The 19,275-nt window shown below is 34.0% G+C and overlaps 1 protein-coding gene across 1 annotated transcript; it reads right to left on the reverse strand.

Annotated features, from left to right (window-relative positions):
* Window positions 1-1,484: 1,484 nt before the first annotated feature.
* On the reverse strand, window positions 1,485-19,154 carry mora (cysteine and histidine rich domain containing protein). Its single transcript, XM_089231256.1, has 10 exons — window positions 19,043-19,154; window positions 17,550-17,663; window positions 17,316-17,422; window positions 14,996-15,076; window positions 13,052-13,208; window positions 12,882-12,937; window positions 10,699-10,769; window positions 9,857-9,959; window positions 7,722-7,907; window positions 1,485-5,549 (listed from the first exon to the last, which is right to left on the reverse strand). The coding sequence occupies exons 2-10, from the start codon at window positions 17,629-17,631 to the stop codon at window positions 5,382-5,384; spliced, it is 1,011 nt and encodes a 336-aa protein (XP_089087382.1). The 5' UTR covers window positions 17,632-17,663; window positions 19,043-19,154; the 3' UTR covers window positions 1,485-5,381.
* Between the last annotated feature and the right edge of the window lie 121 nt (window positions 19,155-19,275).

Raw genomic sequence — 19,275 nt, forward strand, 5'->3', positions numbered from 1 at the left:
AAAAAAAAAAGGAAACAATCGTATATAGCCTGCAGCAGAGTTTATCAACGTGACCATATGATTCGCAATTTCTGGCGCGATCGATATTTTTCCATAATTTTGGCCATCTCGACTTTCAAAAAGACCAAATTCTTCAAGTAAGCCTCTTATTTTCTGAAATCAAGGATTTAAATCATTTAAAATTGTAATATTAAAATTATTTAATCTCTAGTTATTCATCATTGTTGATTTTTTCAATAATTAGCGACTTTGCTTGCTTTTGGCAATTCCTATATTTTTCCAGAAAAATGTGGTCAGCCCAGGTGTGAAGCGTACTCCTGTCCTTCCCTCAGTGCCGTCTTAATGCATGGGCCCACCCGGGCAGGGCCGCAACTGGGGGGGGGGGGAGTGCAGGTGTGTCTCGTGCCCCGGACGCTAGACCACAGGGTGCAAATTTCATTCTGAAATCTCTTTCAACATTTCAAGGGGGCGTCAAAATGCGCTTGCCCCGGGTGACCAAGCATCTATTTGCGGCACAGAGCCTCACGAAAATGAGATCGTTAAAACTTTCATGAATTTATCTAGTAGGGCCTCGGAAAAACCTCTTGGCTCGGGGGGCCCAGGATGCTGTTAAGACGGCCTTGCGATTGACTGAGACTTTTGGCCAAAGTCCAATTTTCAGAAATGATTAGAGCTATGGCTAGCCAATTTGCAAAGTGGCTGGAGATCCCCGGCCAAAGTTCGATGTGCTAATATAAAACGGTCCGGTAAGTTCGCCACATCCATATAATTTTATCGCCAACGTGCGATACATGGCTATATTCAAGCTCCATGCGACGAAAGTGAAAAGCAGAACTTGAGAGTAAAAACCATTTACATAACCACCATTTATGTTTTCTATGTCAAATTTAAAAGGAAAAAATGATTACCGCACCAGATTACTACCGAATGAACGCCAGAACTTTGCCACTGGACTTATCCCGTTGCCGAGATCTCTTGCAGCCCAGCTTCGATGCGAAGTCTGGAACATATACTATGATATGCTGAGTTCAGATCCGACTCCCTTGGGGACCCCCTACTCTGAGGATAAAGGCAAAACATTATTATTAGGCAAAACAATTATAAACTTTTGTGGGGGCCTCGAGCCGAATGAGGCCCCGGTTGCCCCAGCCTATAGTTATTGCCCTGGCTGAAGTTGCCATTGTTAACATGGACAAAATGAGCCCGAATCACGTCTGTTTTTTCGTACTTTCACCAGGGATTCACCATTTGGAAATTGGGCCCTTCACGAACTGACCGATTTAGGGCTTCCGCCGTAACATGCACGTGTAAGAGAGAAAGGGAACACGTAGGGCGTGGGTGAAAGAAATCGACTTTAATCCCTTTTATATATATCTTTTTTCTTTTTATATTTCCTCTTCCTTTTCTGCCAAAAGCCTGTATGTGAAGGGGTTAATGCTCACAACCATATCAACATTTTTAATCCTGAAAACAATATATTACTAATGTAGAAACATTTTTTTAATTACGAGAAAAACATTTCTCTCCAACACAAAGAACATAACACAATTTTATTATGCACAAAAAAAAAAACAAAAAAAACACCCAAAACATTCCAATAATTTAACATGCTCTTTTTCATACTGACCCAGAACAAAACTTCATATCAGATAAAAGTGGCTTCACATGAATTATATTAGAGTATGAAGAAAATGAAAATTTTGATAAAAAATGGAAATAACTATTCTGTATGAAAATAAATAATTAAAAGAATACACTAACAATACACAATTATTTGAAAGTTCATGGGGGATAAAAAAATTCCAAAACTTAATAAGACAAAGAAGTTGAATGAGCTATAACGTAAATGAAAATTCAGAAATCGAACTTTACTTCATTGTCTATAAAAACAGCTGAAGTATAAAAGTAGAATTTCTTTGCAATAAAAACAGATCTACAATACAGCAACATCAAAAATACGACCAGCAATGATTCTCATCAGATAAGTTGTTAACCACGTGCATCTTTTTAAGCAAATGTCAGAAAGATAAACTTGCTGCCAAGGGATGACTTTATTTAATGTTGGCAAAGTTGCAAATTATTGCTAAAAGAATTAACAACGGGTTGAGATATAATCTGGTAATTATAACTGTAAACATTTAAAAAGTTATGAAAGTTATCTTCATTCACAATTTCAATTATTATTACAAATTTAAGTAAGCTTTGTTCAAACAAGTAGAATAATATTTTATAAAAGGTTAAAATGAATGAAAATAATGTTCAAAAGAGTATGGGTCGTAGGGTCACCTATTTGATTTCATATTGTGATAAGGTCATCTGTCAGACCAAACAACACCCGGGCTCTACCCCTTCCAGGATATTAGCCCTTTACTCTTGTGGGTTGGGCCATGCTGGGTAGGACCGGGGATACCCCGATAGAGAATTACCAGCGAATGCCCCCTTCCAGACAAAAGATCCTCTGGTGGTACGTTAAATAGGGGCTCTTTGTACTACCTGATAATTTCTGTATATGCCTGACCTTACATATGATTTTCGACATTGTATCTGAATGCACATACATGACTTTGGGCCCTTTTGGTCTCGTGATTAAGGACCCCAAATTTTTTCCCTTTAACTCAGAATTTTCTCTGGCACGCCCTCTGGGACAATAGGCTTATATCACATAGGCAACAAAGCTCTGTCTGTTCTGCCATTCTTTTAAAGTAATTTTTTCTCATCTTGCAACAAAGATTTCAGCTCAAAACATGAAAGTATGAACATAGATGTTTCTTGAAAGAAAATAAAAGTCAGCCGATGTAAATTTCAATGTATTGAAATAAGTGTTGCTGTTCATCACAATTTTATTTATAAATACTGTTTCATATATTTTAATAGGAAAAAAAATATGAAAGGCAATATGGTGATGCCTAGATTGACCTTAGAGTATTTATTAAATTAATATAGGTTGGTTTTTTTGTATAAACAAAAAATGAATATGCAATCCATAAAGGTTGATTTTCTTGAAAGGTATGAAAATAACTTAAAATCATTTCGTAACATTTTCTGAATATAACTAAATGAATTGGGCAGCGAGAAAAGCAATAGCTGGGAGATTAGAATAAGCATCAGACTTTAGAAGTCCAGAAGTCTTTGTAAATATATATCCGTTTTTGCTTTTGCACATAAATCTTTGTCACAGAATAAACCAACCAGAACCCTGCCAATGTGAAAACCTGCCTAATTCAAAGAGCTAATAAAGGTAGGTGACAAAAAATAAGAGAAACAAGCCACAAAAATGCATCTAAGCAACATCATGGGAACCTTGGGCAAAACAATAAATTGATGCCACTAACACAATCTTGGTATTATTGACATCCTTTATGCACCAAGGACACCCAGGCTGCACCCTTGCATTAAAATGGTTATGGCTGTGCATATTTTCACTTGCTTATTCAGTACATGTTATGTATTCCTGAAGAAGAAAGATCGGCAATGGGTATAAAATATGGTTGGGTTGACTGTCAGCTCATTCTTAAAAAAAAATTCAACTCCTGCCTAAACATGGGCTTAGAATACTGTACTAGATATGCATTAATGCGGCCCATCACTAATCCAGTATTTTTTAAGCTGGTTTTATTCGAGTATAAGAGGAAAACATGTCACTGCATGTCTGCATGCAGAAGTTATTATTTAAATAAGATTTTTTTCAATTGACTTCTAGTAATATGGCGATTTCAATAATCTGGCACACCCTGATCTGAAATGTCAGATTAGCAAGAATCTACTGTATGTGTGCTTGGGACTCATGCTCAAATGGTTTGCATGGGTGAGAATGAGCTTTATTAATCTAGGAAAATACCTAGCATTTGTATTTTTTCCCCCCTGCTTCACTAGCGATCAAACTGGTTGCAGCTGTAGTGTCACATGCACAGACAAAATACAAATTTCCACAAGTCATCGCTTTGTGTAGTAACTTGTCATCTGTCCACATGACACCCCAAGCTCAGGCTCAGGAGATTACTTTAATATAGGTAAAGTTTGAACACATGGACCCATCTTAATAAGTAGGGAAGCAAAAAAAGTGACTTTTATTTTTAAAGATGAGCACCAAGTTTTATTGATAACCTAAATTTTTCAATATAACTCAAACAGGCTCCGATTTCAATAAGCCAAGATTAAGAAGGTAACAATGTAATTTTTATGAACTATTACAATACGTCCAACTGACATGCTCCATTTTTCACTGTTTTTTATGCCAGATATTAAAATTACCCACAGCAAGATATTAAAATTAGGATTCAAAGACTACTTCACTTTATATAAATAATAAACATTCAAAATGGAGGAATAGAAGTACTTTTGAGAAAAAGTCTGTGCACACTTCAAATAAGCAATGATTTTGTATGATATTGTATGATAAAATTTTGTACGTAAAAAAAATATTATTTGTCATTTTTCAGTACAATGTACAGTCATGAGGGCACCATGTAAACAATTTGTTTAAAATTAAAGGCATGTGAAAACTTTTCCTTTGTTTGAATTAAGTATAGATGAAAGTAATTGAAATATAAAAAAATAAAACACATTAACAACATTAATAGATATATACAGGGTGTGGCACATTTTGCATCTACCAACTTCAAATGAAATCAGAAATACTGAATGCTTTCACTAATTTTATTATGGTCATGAAAAAAATAGCCACCTACATAATAACTTAATATATACAATGCCTATAATATAAACCGGAATTTTTCAAACTTGTCAGTCTAATGTCAAATGTTTCCATTGCCCCTAATTAAAACTCACAAGATCCTGTGTTGTTTCTGTGGCTTCTACAGCCCTGATCTGTTTTAACTTCTCCCAAGGGGCGATATTGCCCACTCTGGGAAACACTGATATAAATATACCAACATCACTAACACCTTGCAAATAAGGTCCTTTAAATGTCCTCTTCTTAGTTTAATGCACTGTTTGAGACAAAGCGAGAGAGATCCTACAACAAATACCAACATGCTCTGTTGAACGGTGAATACTTCGCAGCTAAATGACACTCTTCGATATGTCAAAATTTCTGAAAACGACAAGCAAAGTCCCTCTCTTTCAGGTAGCCATAAAGCAAGAAATCTAGAGCAATCAAATCAGGGAAGCAAAATGGCCAAGTTAAATCACTAAAGCAGGGAATCAAATGATTTGGACAACAGTTATTTTAGGTTGCTTAAATCTCATTTTTTAACAGAAAAAGTGCCAGGCACTCAAATTCTTTCAGAGTTGCTAATTTCAACTAACAGATACAATACATGCACTACCCTGTATATTCATACTATATTATTATAGAGACTGTCAGTGAAAACAAAATAAACATCAAAACACACAAAGGTGATAATATTAAGCTGCTGTCATTATAAGTCATTTACATTTATATCTTGTGTATTTTCGGCAGCACTACTACGAGATAATTTTGCTTCAGTAAAAGTCAAACTTGTCCAGCTCATTGGCTCAGCTTTTTTCATCTTAACCTCAACTTTGCTCCCAAGATAATCCACTGAGCTGCTTTCAACATCAATTACCTGCAGCAAAAAAAATGTGGAAAAGTGGTTATCTTGTTCAAATGAAAATACAGGAACATTACAAAAAAAACTTAATTATAAGAAAAGTTATGTCCATCAAGTATATACTATGTAAAATTTGAAGGCTTCAAAATTGATATATCACTATGGAAATCAATTAATGGATAATTAATGTAATTGATTACAGAAGACACTAAATTGTCTAACACACAGCAAATGCATTATTAAAAGGGGGTGTGAGAAGGAAAGTCATTGTACTGGGGGCAGGAATGGGAAAAACATTATGAACCACTACTCTAGTGAAATAAGTACATTATCGATTTCAACTTAACCAGGGCTTGACAAATTGCAAAAAAAATTTAGATGCCAGAACAATTTTTAAGGAGCAAAAAATTTTTTACCCAAGAAAAACTGGTCCATAATATTTCTTTCGAATTTTCCAGGGCAGGTGACTCTCATGTTCACAGATATGCTAATATAAGTTCTAAATATTTTCTACTGTTCTCAGACTCCAATTCAGTTACTACAGATAGAAAATTGTAGGCACTAATACCAACTTTTCAATTGCCATGGCGACCTGGCGCCTGGGGTTTGTGAAGCCCTGAACTTAGTTACTTATTTTCTGAAGAAAGAGAAGGTAAGTATTTATAGCCAGAAACTATAACAGTAGTTTGTAGATAATCTAGCTGTGTGTTAGTCCAGCCTGTCCTGTGTGTGATGCTGTGTTTTTAGGCAAGTTTTCTTCAAGTATAAAAAAGGAAAATATGTACCCATGTGTAAAGCTGTGCGCAGAAGATTTTTTGGCAATTTCAATTAACTTCCAATAATCCAGAGATTTCAGTAATCTGGCACACCATGGTCTAGTATGTGCCAGATTAGCAAGAGTCTACTATATAATATTTCACTTGGTTAGGCCATTGTTGAGTTGTTTTGATAGCAGATGGTTCAGCTACTTCATCCTCAATGCAGGTTATGGTGAGTAAAAAGATGATAGGATCCCCTTGGAGGATAGTGAATTACTGAACATTGGCTGGAAATACTGAAGAATTAATATTGTTTGTGAGATGTAGGATGAGTGATGTGTCAGAATTAGTATGGCATGGTAGCTGCTAAGTTAAGCGAGGCTTGAAGACTTCAAATTTACAAGAAACACTTAAGGTGAGCCTACTATACTACATGTGCTCAGATTACTCGAAGAACACATCTGAGTTTTGCTTTTTTTTAATTTTCTACCTACACACAAACTGATTGTGAGGTATCCCTATAACTTTCCACTGTACAAGATCAACAGATGGCACAACATAAGTAACCCAAAAGTTATAATAGTTTTGCTTATTTTCTGCCAACCCCCTCTCCTTTCCATAGCTGCAAATGTAATCATAATAGGAAAAAGAGAAGGCTTTGCATATCAAAACTAAAAAAAATGAAAAAAAATCTAGAAATAAAAAATATTGTGTTTTTAAAATTTCACATTTAAATAATTTTTGCGATAATGTAACAAATTTATTTATACTCCCCACTTGTACTTCTATATGCAATCTATTGACAAGCTTTTAACTAGTCAATAGAACAGCAGAATAGCATGTCATGTCAATTTTTGGCATCATTTAGGAAACTAGTTATTTTAATTACTTCAATTATTAAATTTATTTTTGTTCATTTTGAAAAACAGCTAAAGCATGATAAACTCAGTTTGAATGTGTATTCATAAAATATTTTAATTAAAAAAAATATTTTATTTAATTTGAAAGTTTTTCTCGCATCACAGTTATTTTCTGCACACGAGGGATAATTAGACTGGGACATACAATTTATTGCTGATTCCGAACGGCAGGCTTGTTTTTTTAATACTAATGGAAATGTTGGTGTGCTAATCCCTAGATGGGAGACTCCCTGCAAGTATCAATGTTTTCTGCAGTCATGTCACTGTTTCTGTTGTACCAGAGTGTCGGGAAAGTTTTCTGACAGGGACGAATTGGGTATTGAACTCATGACATCTCTTTGGTACTTTAGGCGAGTATCTTATCGATCTGGGCTACTGCGCCCTATATATATTTTATTAGCTTCAAACTTCCAAAAAAGGGAAAAGAAGAAATTAATTGGCCAGATGACTAGTTAAATACATTTTCAAACAAAATTAAAACATTAAACTTTGAAAAGTTTTCTTTTTACCCCAAACAGATTAAGCTCTTTGCTGAAGACGTTCTTCTCGTGTCCGAAAACTATCTTCAAAGTCAGCTTTGTAGGATTAGCCTCAACACAACTCAGCTCCGGCTGCGAACATTTGGTATAAATAGAAATCACTACAGAATTCCCTGTCTGATGCCAGTCATATCGGCAATTCACTTCAGTCTGACTCTAAATGAAATACAACATAAAAGAAAATGAGCATGAAAAATCAGAGAAAAATTGCAAAAAGTTAAAATTACTTACAAAATACAGTGAAATACCTCAGAAAGAGTCCCTTCCCTTTTTCATTTCTAAGAAAAGCTGGGTCTTTGGAGAAGAGAACTAATACATAAGTGGGAAAATTCCTGATCCGAAAACACAGACCTCATAGTGATGCGACCCTCCATGAAGTTTTTACTGTAATGATTAGCGCATCCTGTCACTGAAGTGGTCTGAAAATGTGCCATGGGAAATTTAAGCGTTTTTGAACTCTGCTCCCCCAGTCCCTCCAGTGATCTGTAAATATGCTGCCGGTCACTTGTGTGATCTTGGAATATGGCTCACGGGCAACTCACATGATTTGGAACTGCACGTTGGGTCACTTAAGTGATTTAGAAATATGCCACACTCAGTTCACTTTTTACAAAATTAGGTTTGACACTGCAGACCACATAAAATGACTCAAAGGGCCACATTTAGGCTGTGAAACATGGGTGGAATCATGTATGCTATAAACCATATAGCACTTACCACTAATAAACCACACATCTTGTCCACATTCTCTCATAGTACATACTGCTACACACACTCATTATTTTACTTTTTGTTAAATGCATAATTTACACAAGTTTATGCTAAAAATTCTAATAGATACAGCTTTTTGAGATATAAAATTACCCTCATGTGTTGTACAGAGAGGTAAAGTATATGTGATTACTTATGAAGGTTTCTAAAAATTACTGATTTATTGCAAAATCTGATTCAAGAGATGAATAACTGTGATGGTGTGAGAACTATCCAGAAACTCATTGCAGCTCTTTGGATATGCTATCATTTTTGTTATAGATAGGTAGCAGAAAATATACATTTTGAATCATTTTTTTTTCGTTTACAATTTAAGCAAAAAAAAAAAAAAAAAAGCTTTCAGTAAAATTGGTTTCTGCATGATCTGTTGACACTGTTGATATATATCCAGCTGTCATAAAAAGAGCGCCAAAAGATCCTCTATTACTGGGATTCAACTGTAATAACTCAAGATAATAAGAAGAAATTGATTTTACAACAGAAAATTTATCATGTTCTTTGCTGTGATCTCAAATACACTAACAAAAACATTTTTACATTTAATGAAAATATTTAATTTTCATGTAACTTCTGTTAACAATACCTGTGTGATACCCTAATTTAGTGTGATTTAATTTAAAACACTGTTCTTCAACCGCTGGTCTGCAGACCTGTGACGGTCCTTAAACATTTTACTCAATCCATGTACCCACTAAATAATGTCAGGTTCAATAAATAAAATTCAGTTCTTAAATTTGTTTTTATTTTTGTCATAGAGGATCTACAAACTATTTTTCTCGGAACTATTTATCCTTCCGAAATGCTTCAATGTCTCTCCGAGATGGGAAGCGGGGTGTGTCCGGTCTTCAAAGGTCCAAAAGTATAAAAAGGTTATGAAGATTTGACACCTCTACTTAAAATTATTAGAGACTTTAATGTTTTAACAACTTGGTGATTTTTAAAGTCGACTGTCATAAATTTTAGGCTTTTACAATGAAAAATTATGGTTTTTTCTGAAATTTTTTCAGAAATAAATTCCCTGATAATTTCAGGTTTTCTTCGAGTCTGTATGAATTCTAATAGCTGTAATTCAAAACACTTCCTCTACAAAGAGAGACAGCCATATAGGCTATTGTGTATTTCAGAGGAGGCATATTCTACTGGAATAGTCCCCAAAAGCGATATTACAATTTCTAGAAAAATGCCTATTCAAAAGTGCACAGAACTTATGGAATGAGATGTGAGAAGTGCCTCAAACAATTGCTGCGCTATGCATACATAAATTAATTCTACAATCTAGAATGCATGCCATTATTTAATTAATAGAAATATTTTCTCCGCAATTAAAAAATTACCTTTGGTTTGTGCCAAACATGATTACCAGTAGTGCAACCTATTTGTTCCAAGAAGCTATTGAAATCTGTGGTTCTTTTCGCACAGCAAGTCCAATACTTCATTCTTAATTTTAAAAAAAGATAAAAATGAGTGAATAAAAAAATTTATTTCTTTCATAGAAGGCAACAGTTTTCATACTGCTGCACAGCACATGAGCTGTACAGATTACATGAAAATTTGTATGAGTTTGATTAGATCAACAATAGTGAAAATTCATTTACACAGTTTATAACATACTTATTAGGTTTCACGAGTTACACTAATATAACAGGGCTAGGCAATAAATGAAATAGGTTCCAGCAAAAGTTCTTAGGAGCTAATCGTATATATTTTCAAGGAAACAGTTTAAAATGATCTTTTCTCTGATATTCTAGAACTTAGTGATCCTCCTTCCCACATTGAAGACACACAAATTAAGAAAATTCTGGGTTGTGCTCAGAACTACAATTTAGTATTCAAACATAGAAACATTTCAACAGCAATACCAATTTTTTAGTTGACATGATGTCTGGGATTTGTCAACCCTATTACATGGGTTCTTAAACTGTGTGCCTCTGACAAAGGTATTTGAAAATAGCCTTTGTGAAACAGCTCTGGAGAGCTGGCGGAGCTCTCGAATAAGCATTATATATGGAAAAGGGGCACAGTGGGTGGAAAAAGTTTGAGAACCCATGCCCTATTATATAATATGTGCTAGAAATATATTTTTGAATACGTTTTTTGTATGAAAAATTAAAAATTTCAACTCACTACTTGCAAAAGTAGTGAAATATAAATAAATAAATGGAATAAAAAAATTCACCCTTCATGAAACACAGGATATCCTGGATGATACAAACATGTTTCGCTGTTGGTATGCTCACCTTTATACATCTAAAAACATTAATAGTAACATAATGTATTAAATCGATATCAATAATATGTTAATCAGATTCAACAAAATGATAAATGTTGCTGTGTGTAAACAATAATGGTAAAAAAAGAAGAAAAGTAAGGAGAGAGCAGAGGTCAAGGGTCATGAGAGCTCCCCTCCCGTTCCCAGGGAGAGAGAGAGAGAAAGCATTTTGTGAGAGAATATGAGTTGAGACCTCGAGTTGGTCAGTTGTATAACGATTCCCTCGATCAGGATTTCGTGCAAGTGAATTTGTTTATTGTTGCGAATTAAAATTATTTAAAAATAATGAAAGTGTTTACAGTCCACTTTTTCGAGTGAGTTATCGTCCAATAAAAAAAAAGACAATGTGCACAACTTAAAGAAAAGTTAGATATATTCTTTTCTTTATATCTCAAATTGATAATACTTTTAATATACCGAATAGATAACCCAACACCATACAGCATTCAACATCATTGGTGGTCTGCTGGTCCAAGACTAATGATTAACTAATCGGATCACAGAGAAAAAAATTGTGGTGGTCCTCGGAACCAGTAGTGAAAAACATGGCCTATCAATTTGACACCTGAAAATATCTTATTTTTTGTGAATATGCTAACAAATAAGTGCACTTGTGTGAAGGTATTTTGTTTTAATTATTTTGTAATCAATGTTGATATTTGAATCTCGGCAAAAAACTATTCAGTATATTACACTTTATCAGTAGCAAATATATTTATACAAATACAAGGCCACAACAGGCAAAATGCCCAATGAGGTGACTGAACAAAAATGTTTTCTGAAAATGTGATCTAAAAGGGAATGCCTCTACACTTTTTATTGATAAAGTCACAGAATCTACAGTGGTGGCTTCATAAGGTTTCACTGCAGTTCTAATTGATTTTTATGGTTTTTTTGCATCCCATGGTCAGAGCTGTCTCAATGCATGGGGCCTCATGAGAAGAGGGCCTCAAAAAAGTGAAAACTGGTTGGAATTCAAAGCAAGAATGTTCCAGGCAGGGCCTCAGAAAAATCACTTGACCCGGGGCCCATGATGGTCTTAAGACTGTACTGTCCTTGGTGTTATACCACTTTTCTAAATGACAATATATTTAGGAAAATGAATTATTATTCAAAAGAGATTTTTAGTTTAGTGGACCACTCATGATGTCTTTGGTCCAGTAATTTCTCATATTCACTGGTCTGTGAGACAAGTGACTTTTGTTTTTCAGTTCTAATGCTGACCATTATTCCAAACAATGATAAAAACTGCCATCACTTTACATAACCCTAGATAACTAAACTTAAATTAGTGTTACTCAGTAACTAATGTAGTTAGTAGTCTATTAGACTATTGTTTAGTTATCTAGGATAAAATTAATTAAGCACTTAATTTCATTTATTTCTCTATCAATTTACTTCATATCATTACATGAAGAGGATCTCTGGAACACCCTCTGCCATTTTAAATCAAAATATAGCTACAGTTAATGCAGTTCATGAATTATTTGAAAAAAATATATCAAAATATTTTCACATAAAAAACCCTTAAAACTAACAAACAAATTATTACATATCATAGGGGTCTTCAACCTTTCAGACATGGCAGGCCACAAAGTTATATCATAGTATTATCAGTCATTAAACAGGGTTCTCCCATCCCAAATTAATGAACACTTTTACTTGCTCTGAAATCTGAAATTTATCCTGATTATTCTGAAATTACCTTTTCATTAATTCTAAATTTTCATTAATTATGGAATTATTTCTTTCAAAAGTTGAAAGCATTGGCTTCAAAACTGTTTTGGCTCAAAGATTCCTGAACGCTCCTTTTAATGTATCAAACTAACAGCATTTCTTTTGAATCTGGAAAGTACCTCACAGTTCTAAATACAGCAGTGCAGATTACAATGGCCAGAGCTGTGTGAAGGTTTATTTTTGAAATTTAATCGTTTTTCCATGTAAAGTAGCTATTTTCTAAAAATGGTCGATGGGTCACAGCAAACAACTCAGAGGGCCACATTTGGTCTGCAGGAAACAGATTGAAGATCTCTGCCATAGTATAAAAATTAATTCTGAATATGCGATATTGATGACATTGGGCAACTTACAGTTCTACAGCCGTTATTTTTGCAAGGTGTATCTACAGCAATAACTTCTGTGTTTTCTGTGAAAACAAATAAAAACAAAAAAGCTACTTGATTATATTGCAATAAACTAAAAGGCTACAATGAGTTGGTGGCATTTATATGTGTGTGAACATACAATATGTTACACTCACCAGAATTTTCATCATTAATTATAACATTTTGCAGATTCTCGAGTACAGACTTCAAGGACGAACATACTTTTGATTTCAACTTTTTCATAGGCAAATTTTCATCTGGCCTCTGTGAAACATCTCTAGGCTTTATTGGTTGTGGTGGAGGCGTATATACCTGAGCATACATAAATAAGATTTGTAGGAAATAAAAGAACTTGGGCATAATTAGAAATAGACAAATGTTAAATGAGCAAAAGAATTAATTCATTTGATGCAAGGAAAAAAGGAAAAATATCAGCATTTTACCTCCAAAAAATGTGGGCTTTCTTCAATCACTATAAATGTACATTAATGTGTATGCCATGGACCCCATATTTCCCGGTACAGTCCCGGTTTTTGTGTTTTTGGCTGCCCTGACTTTTTTGCAAAAATGTCCCTGTTTTTCACATATTTTCCAACGAAGCAAACTTGACATTTTATTTTTCAAATCAACGATTAAAATTATCTTTACAACTCAGAAATTACATTTCGATAATTATGACTACAAACAAGAATATTCGTCTCACATATTTGTCCTTTTTTTCGATTCGTTGCAATTTGAAATGGTGCTTCATTTCTCGCAATTGGTGACTTTTCTGCGATTTTAGCACAAGTTGGCAACTTTGCTTACTTTTGACATAATTTTTGGCAATAATTGGCAATGTCACATATTTTCACGTATTTCGAAGCCCAATTTCCCATATTCTGTTTGAGTGTCCACAGTGTTCATAAATATCTTGCACCAACTTATCACTTTCATTTGTTTTTCTTTTACTGTAGTAAAATATGAATCTGAATTTATTATAATAAATTTTCCCTGTATCACAGAAGTGTCTTGTAATTCAACCGCAAAATTCAAAGGCAAAAAATTACAGATGCAGCAAAAGTGTATCAATTTCTAAATTCTATATTAACCTTTCACAGCAACAGAAAGACTGAGTGTTACGGGGTGTTTGTAATAAAAATGAAAATCCCTAATAATACTAAATCTTCAACCAATCAAGAGATGGGAAGACTGTTTATCTGGAACAAAAGACACACAAAGGAATTCCATAGGACATCCCATAATTTATGCTCATCTTTAAGAAAGTTTGGGTCACTTTTCAAAATATTGCAGAAGAAAATGTGTAGCAGTGTACCGCAAATCAAACCATAGAATTCAAATAAAGTTATACCGATTCTTAGACAGTGAAGAAAGTTTTGAGCTGAAAAAAGAAGCTGCAGAAATATTTAAGGAAAAATTTGAAGATTGAATTGAATGAAGATTTACAATTTAGTCAGTTCCTCGCCACTATTAAAGGAAAAACAAGACATAAAAAGATAATGTTCAAGAAAAATCTTTTCTAATATACTTGAGGCTCATTAGCTCATGCTATTGTATAGATATACAGTAGTGCATTTTGCAATTCAGTGTTATACAGTCAACCCTGATTCAATAAATTCTTTTGATTTAATTATTTTTCCATCAATAAATTCTTTTGATTTAATTATTTTTCCAGTCTCTGTGTGGTGTTTACAGGCCTATTTATTGTTCATCTTAACCCCAATCAAATGCCCCTCCCCCCCACGATTAAATAAAATGTTAGCCCTACCTAATTCATTAAGGCTCAATGTACAATGTATTAAAATGCATAAAATAACACACTGCATGATTCTTTTTCCCTCTACCATTAGAATGAATGAAATTAAAGGTCAGGTAATAATTAAATTTATCATACATAGATTTCTGTTGGAAATATTGTCCCTAAATTAAACATTACTTCAATGATATATTATTACTGAATAGCAAAACATGTGTGCTGTTTCAAGAAAAAAAATCAGCAAAGTAAAGAAAAATGATATAGGTACAATTACCACCAGGTAGCGAAGAACAAAAATTAAACAATAAATACTGCTTTAATTATAAAATAAAAAAATACTCACCTCATCTTTGTCATCTTTCTCTACAGCTTGTTTAGGGATCTCTACAGGTTTCACATTGCTGTGATAAGACTTTGTGCAGCCCTACACAAGTAAACAGATGACATATAATTATAATTTACGATACTGCTATGCAATATCACAGAAAGAAACAAAAAAAAAAAAAAAAACCAAAAACAAATTGAAAGGACATAGTTTTCCAAAATAACTGGAAAATTCAGTCACACAAAATCGCACATTTGAAAAATAAATTTTCAGTTCAGGGCATAAAAAGACAAAAACAAACAACAGCTCTCTGGAATCAACTGAAAAAATAATAAAAAAAATAAAAATCAGATTTTGAGGAAAGCCTAATCAGACCGAATGGAGAGCATGAAACTTCTTATTTTGGAAAATTTGTAACATTTAAACATGTGTAATTTATTAGTAAAGATCATATTCATACTGGGATATACTTATTATTACTGGGACTAACTTATTTCTTTTTCAAAACCTTGTAGTCGGGAAATCAGAAATTGAAATGATAATCTTCATAGAAATTCACATTTTTTAAAAATCTGTTTTTCAATAATGTACCTTGAATTTCTTGATAAATTTCATACTCATTGATTATGATTACAATTTCAATGTACAGCTAAGGAAGATAAAAAATGAACTATGAATTATGTGAATGCCCATGCCCAATGCAATTATCAATTCACAAAGCAATTTTACAATGCAGATGTCCCATGGTAAATGTGTGGAGTCATCCATGCTTTTTTTGATTGAAGTGGTGGGTATATTTACTTTAGTACATATTTACTTAGTACATATTTTATTTGAAAGAATTTTTCCAACAACAGCTTCAATTTCTTGTCACTGGCACACAGTAAGACAGGCTATCAGAGGTTTGCTGAGTTTAAACAAAAACATTTCTTTTCTAGGAGTACCACCACCATTTAGTTTCAAAATGCTAGAAAAATATCACTTTGTCTGCATTGAATATGTTTATAAGAGTTGTTTGTAATAATGTTTATTAGAGTGACCAGATTTTAATACGACAAAACAGCTCCAATACTGCACTTTAAAATCTGAAACATACATAAATGTGTATTCTTAGAGTTAGATGTTATTTTCAAGAACTAACGTTTCTACCACTTCTTCTTCTGTCTTCTCTGATGTACAAAGGCTTTGTTTCTCTTCATTTGGTACATTGTTTATATAATTACATTTCATTTTAAATTGATTTGGGAAATATTATATCATGTTTTCGTGGTGGAACCGGAACATCTAATTATCATATATATTTAAGGAAGTAAAGTCTATCTGGAATCTTCTTTTTGGATGAATAGCATGGTACTTGAAAAATGATGAAGTTTTTATTGTCACACATCAATAACACCTATACATCTTATTACGTATACCATGTTCCCCTACATTAGCCAACATGCTGGGAAATATCAAGGGAGACCAGCATGCAGAGAAATTCAAATCAAAGATTCTGGATTATTCACAAATATATAGATTCTGAGAATCGATTGAAATGGCTGATTTGAACCTTGTCTGTCTGTTCTCCCTATTTTAGGATTTGTTCTATTATACAAATAAACAGATAGCCCTTGCTTCATGTTTGCCTTCTTGCTACCACAAACCTTAATTTATTAAAAATGTAGGATACTAAGCATATTTCTTCACATACATTAGATAATTTAAAAGGAAGCATGTATTCAAACTTAGAATTTAGACTGTGAAAATTTTTTATTTCTTGATTATGTGCCAAACTGAAATAAGCAGAGTGCACAATTAAATAATTGCACTGCCAAACATGATGTTGTGATACAAAAGTGATAGCATATTTCTTCTCATATCTCTGAACATACAGAAAAATATGCAAAATGCAGTATGTGTATTTCATATTGAGTTGACTGTAATTATTACAGCGATAACTAAAAATGCTCAACTTTTATTATACTTATCAAATTCCCATGTAAAAAAATGTTTGCTACAATGACAAACTTATTTTATTCTTATTCGCTTAGTTATTCAGTACTTAGCCTAATATAAATCAGTATGTCTTTTGAATGTATCATGTGATCCTTATTGAACCTCGCTTTTCCCGGCATGCCAAAGCTGGTGTGCATCCAAATTTTTCCTAGGGTATACAAGCTAATGCTGAGGAATATGGTACATACATATAGCCTATATTACATATATACATAACAATGAACAATTATGGAATCACATATTTGACACAATAGTCATAACGACACAACATTAACTTAGCAATTCAAGGCATAAAATAAGATAACATTCACTCTTGAAAAGAAGACATCTGTAAACGTACCTTTATATTAAGGAATTCTGTGAAATCTGTAGTTTTCTTCTCGCAGCAAGACCATTTCTTATAAGCATCATGAAAAACTGGAACACCAGGATGGTAGACACAGGATTCTGCCATGTCAAATAAAAAAAATTATATAACTGTTTTGAAGATCCAAAACATTTTAGTGCATCTGGAAAATCATGAAACGTCTATTTAGAAATGCACTTTATTGAAGATTAAAGAAAAAATAATTACCAGGGATATTTGTTGATGGATCGAAATATTGACCACATCCTCTGTTATAACACAGCAGTTTACTTTCACTGCATTCAGACATATTTCAGTGGCCTAAAGCTTGCAGTATCCGCTCTAAGAAGAGATTAAAGAGGACTTCAGACACAGTGTTACAGATTTCTATAATTAGCCTATATTACATGAAATATCAACTACCAATCCCATATTGAATCCTGTGGTATATCTGTGGTTACGTTTGAACAACTATAATAGGTCTCTATGATTCCTTTCGCAACTGTTGTTAAGTGATGTAAAACACAAATGCAATGTAAAAGCGATAAGTTACTTCAAAGTGTAATTGCCTGGATACCAAGCAAAGATGAATTTCGGAAAAAAATTCATCTCTCTCCATTGGGAAATCAAACCTCTCACAGTCCAAGCGAGTGCTCTAACATTAAGCTATAGAGGACTGGTCGGTTTGGAAGGTATACCTGGAAAGGTTAGTGGTTCAATTCGCCCACAGAGGAATGCCAATTTTCTATCTGAAATTCATCTTCGTGTGATATCCAGGCGATTGCATTTTGTGCAGAGAGGTTCATTGTTTTATTGTGGTAAGTTAGTTGTTATCTCATTCAAGCTTATGGGGACCCCTGTAATTGCTCTAAGCATCTCCAAGAGGTCTGTGAACCCTGGGGTTAAGCAGGTGCAGATCCAAGACAATGTGTTGAGAAGGGAGGATTGTGTATGTTTTTTGAATCATCCCCCCCCCCCTATTTTAAGGGGCAGACAAATTTTCCCATATTATTTAGCTCTTCGGAGGGGTGATCATTCCTATCCCTCCCCCCTACCTGATTCATTCCTGAGCGAAGGCAGACACCTTCAGCTGTGAATGGTGCAAATACAGACACCTTTAGCTGTGAATGAAGCCAAGGCAGTTATTTTCAACGGAAAATGAAGTGGAGGCAGGCATCTTCAGCAGTGAATGAAGCCCCAGGGAAGATATCTTCAGCTGCGAATGGAGCCGAGGCAGAAATTTTCCAGCTTCAAATGGAGCGAAGGCAGACATCTTCAGATGCGAATGCAGTGAAGGCAGGCATCTTTAGCTGCAAGCGGTGCGGAGGAAGGTGGATCCAGGGTAATACATCGGAGAAGCAACTTATTCAGCTCTTTGGTGAAACAATTGGTCTATAACCGTCCCTTCCCCCTCTAGATCCCTCTAGCTCGTGGTTGAGCAGTGTTGACGATTTAAATTTCTAAATTATTTCTAGGGGTGCAAAGGCACCCCTTTATACAGAATCCTATGGGTGCTCCAGCAGCCAACGTTATCACCACCCTAAACGACATTACTGGAAGCTGATGCGTATCCCGAAAAAAAGGGGGTGGGGGAGAATCACTCGAAATTTTCCGTGTGCCTCCTTTCACTATGAGAATAAAATAAAATTTTTCTACATTTACACTAAAAAAATTACTTCCTAACAATGTATACATAGTATTTGTAAATTATAATTTCATACCGAAATAAAAACGCTGAGAAATGCACAAGCTCGGAGCAAAGCAATTTCCCCTCTAACAGTGAATCACGTTGTTGTGTTATAGAGCACACCATGGAAATTTCTAGTAAATACCGAAAACAGTTCGGTAGTAGTAGTTGTATTCTTAAATTTTTTTTTAAAAATGTTTGATATAAAAAAAATGCAAGCATGAACGAAAATAATATAAATAAAAACTTGTTAATTATAAATGTACA

The sequence above is a fragment of the Pholcus phalangioides genome, unplaced genomic scaffold (genome assembly GCF_987345545.1).
Source record: "Pholcus phalangioides strain wild (caught in Gottingen) unplaced genomic scaffold, Ppha-v1.0 ptg000004l_1, whole genome shotgun sequence".
Classification (NCBI taxonomy): domain Eukaryota; kingdom Metazoa; phylum Arthropoda; class Arachnida; order Araneae; family Pholcidae; genus Pholcus; species Pholcus phalangioides.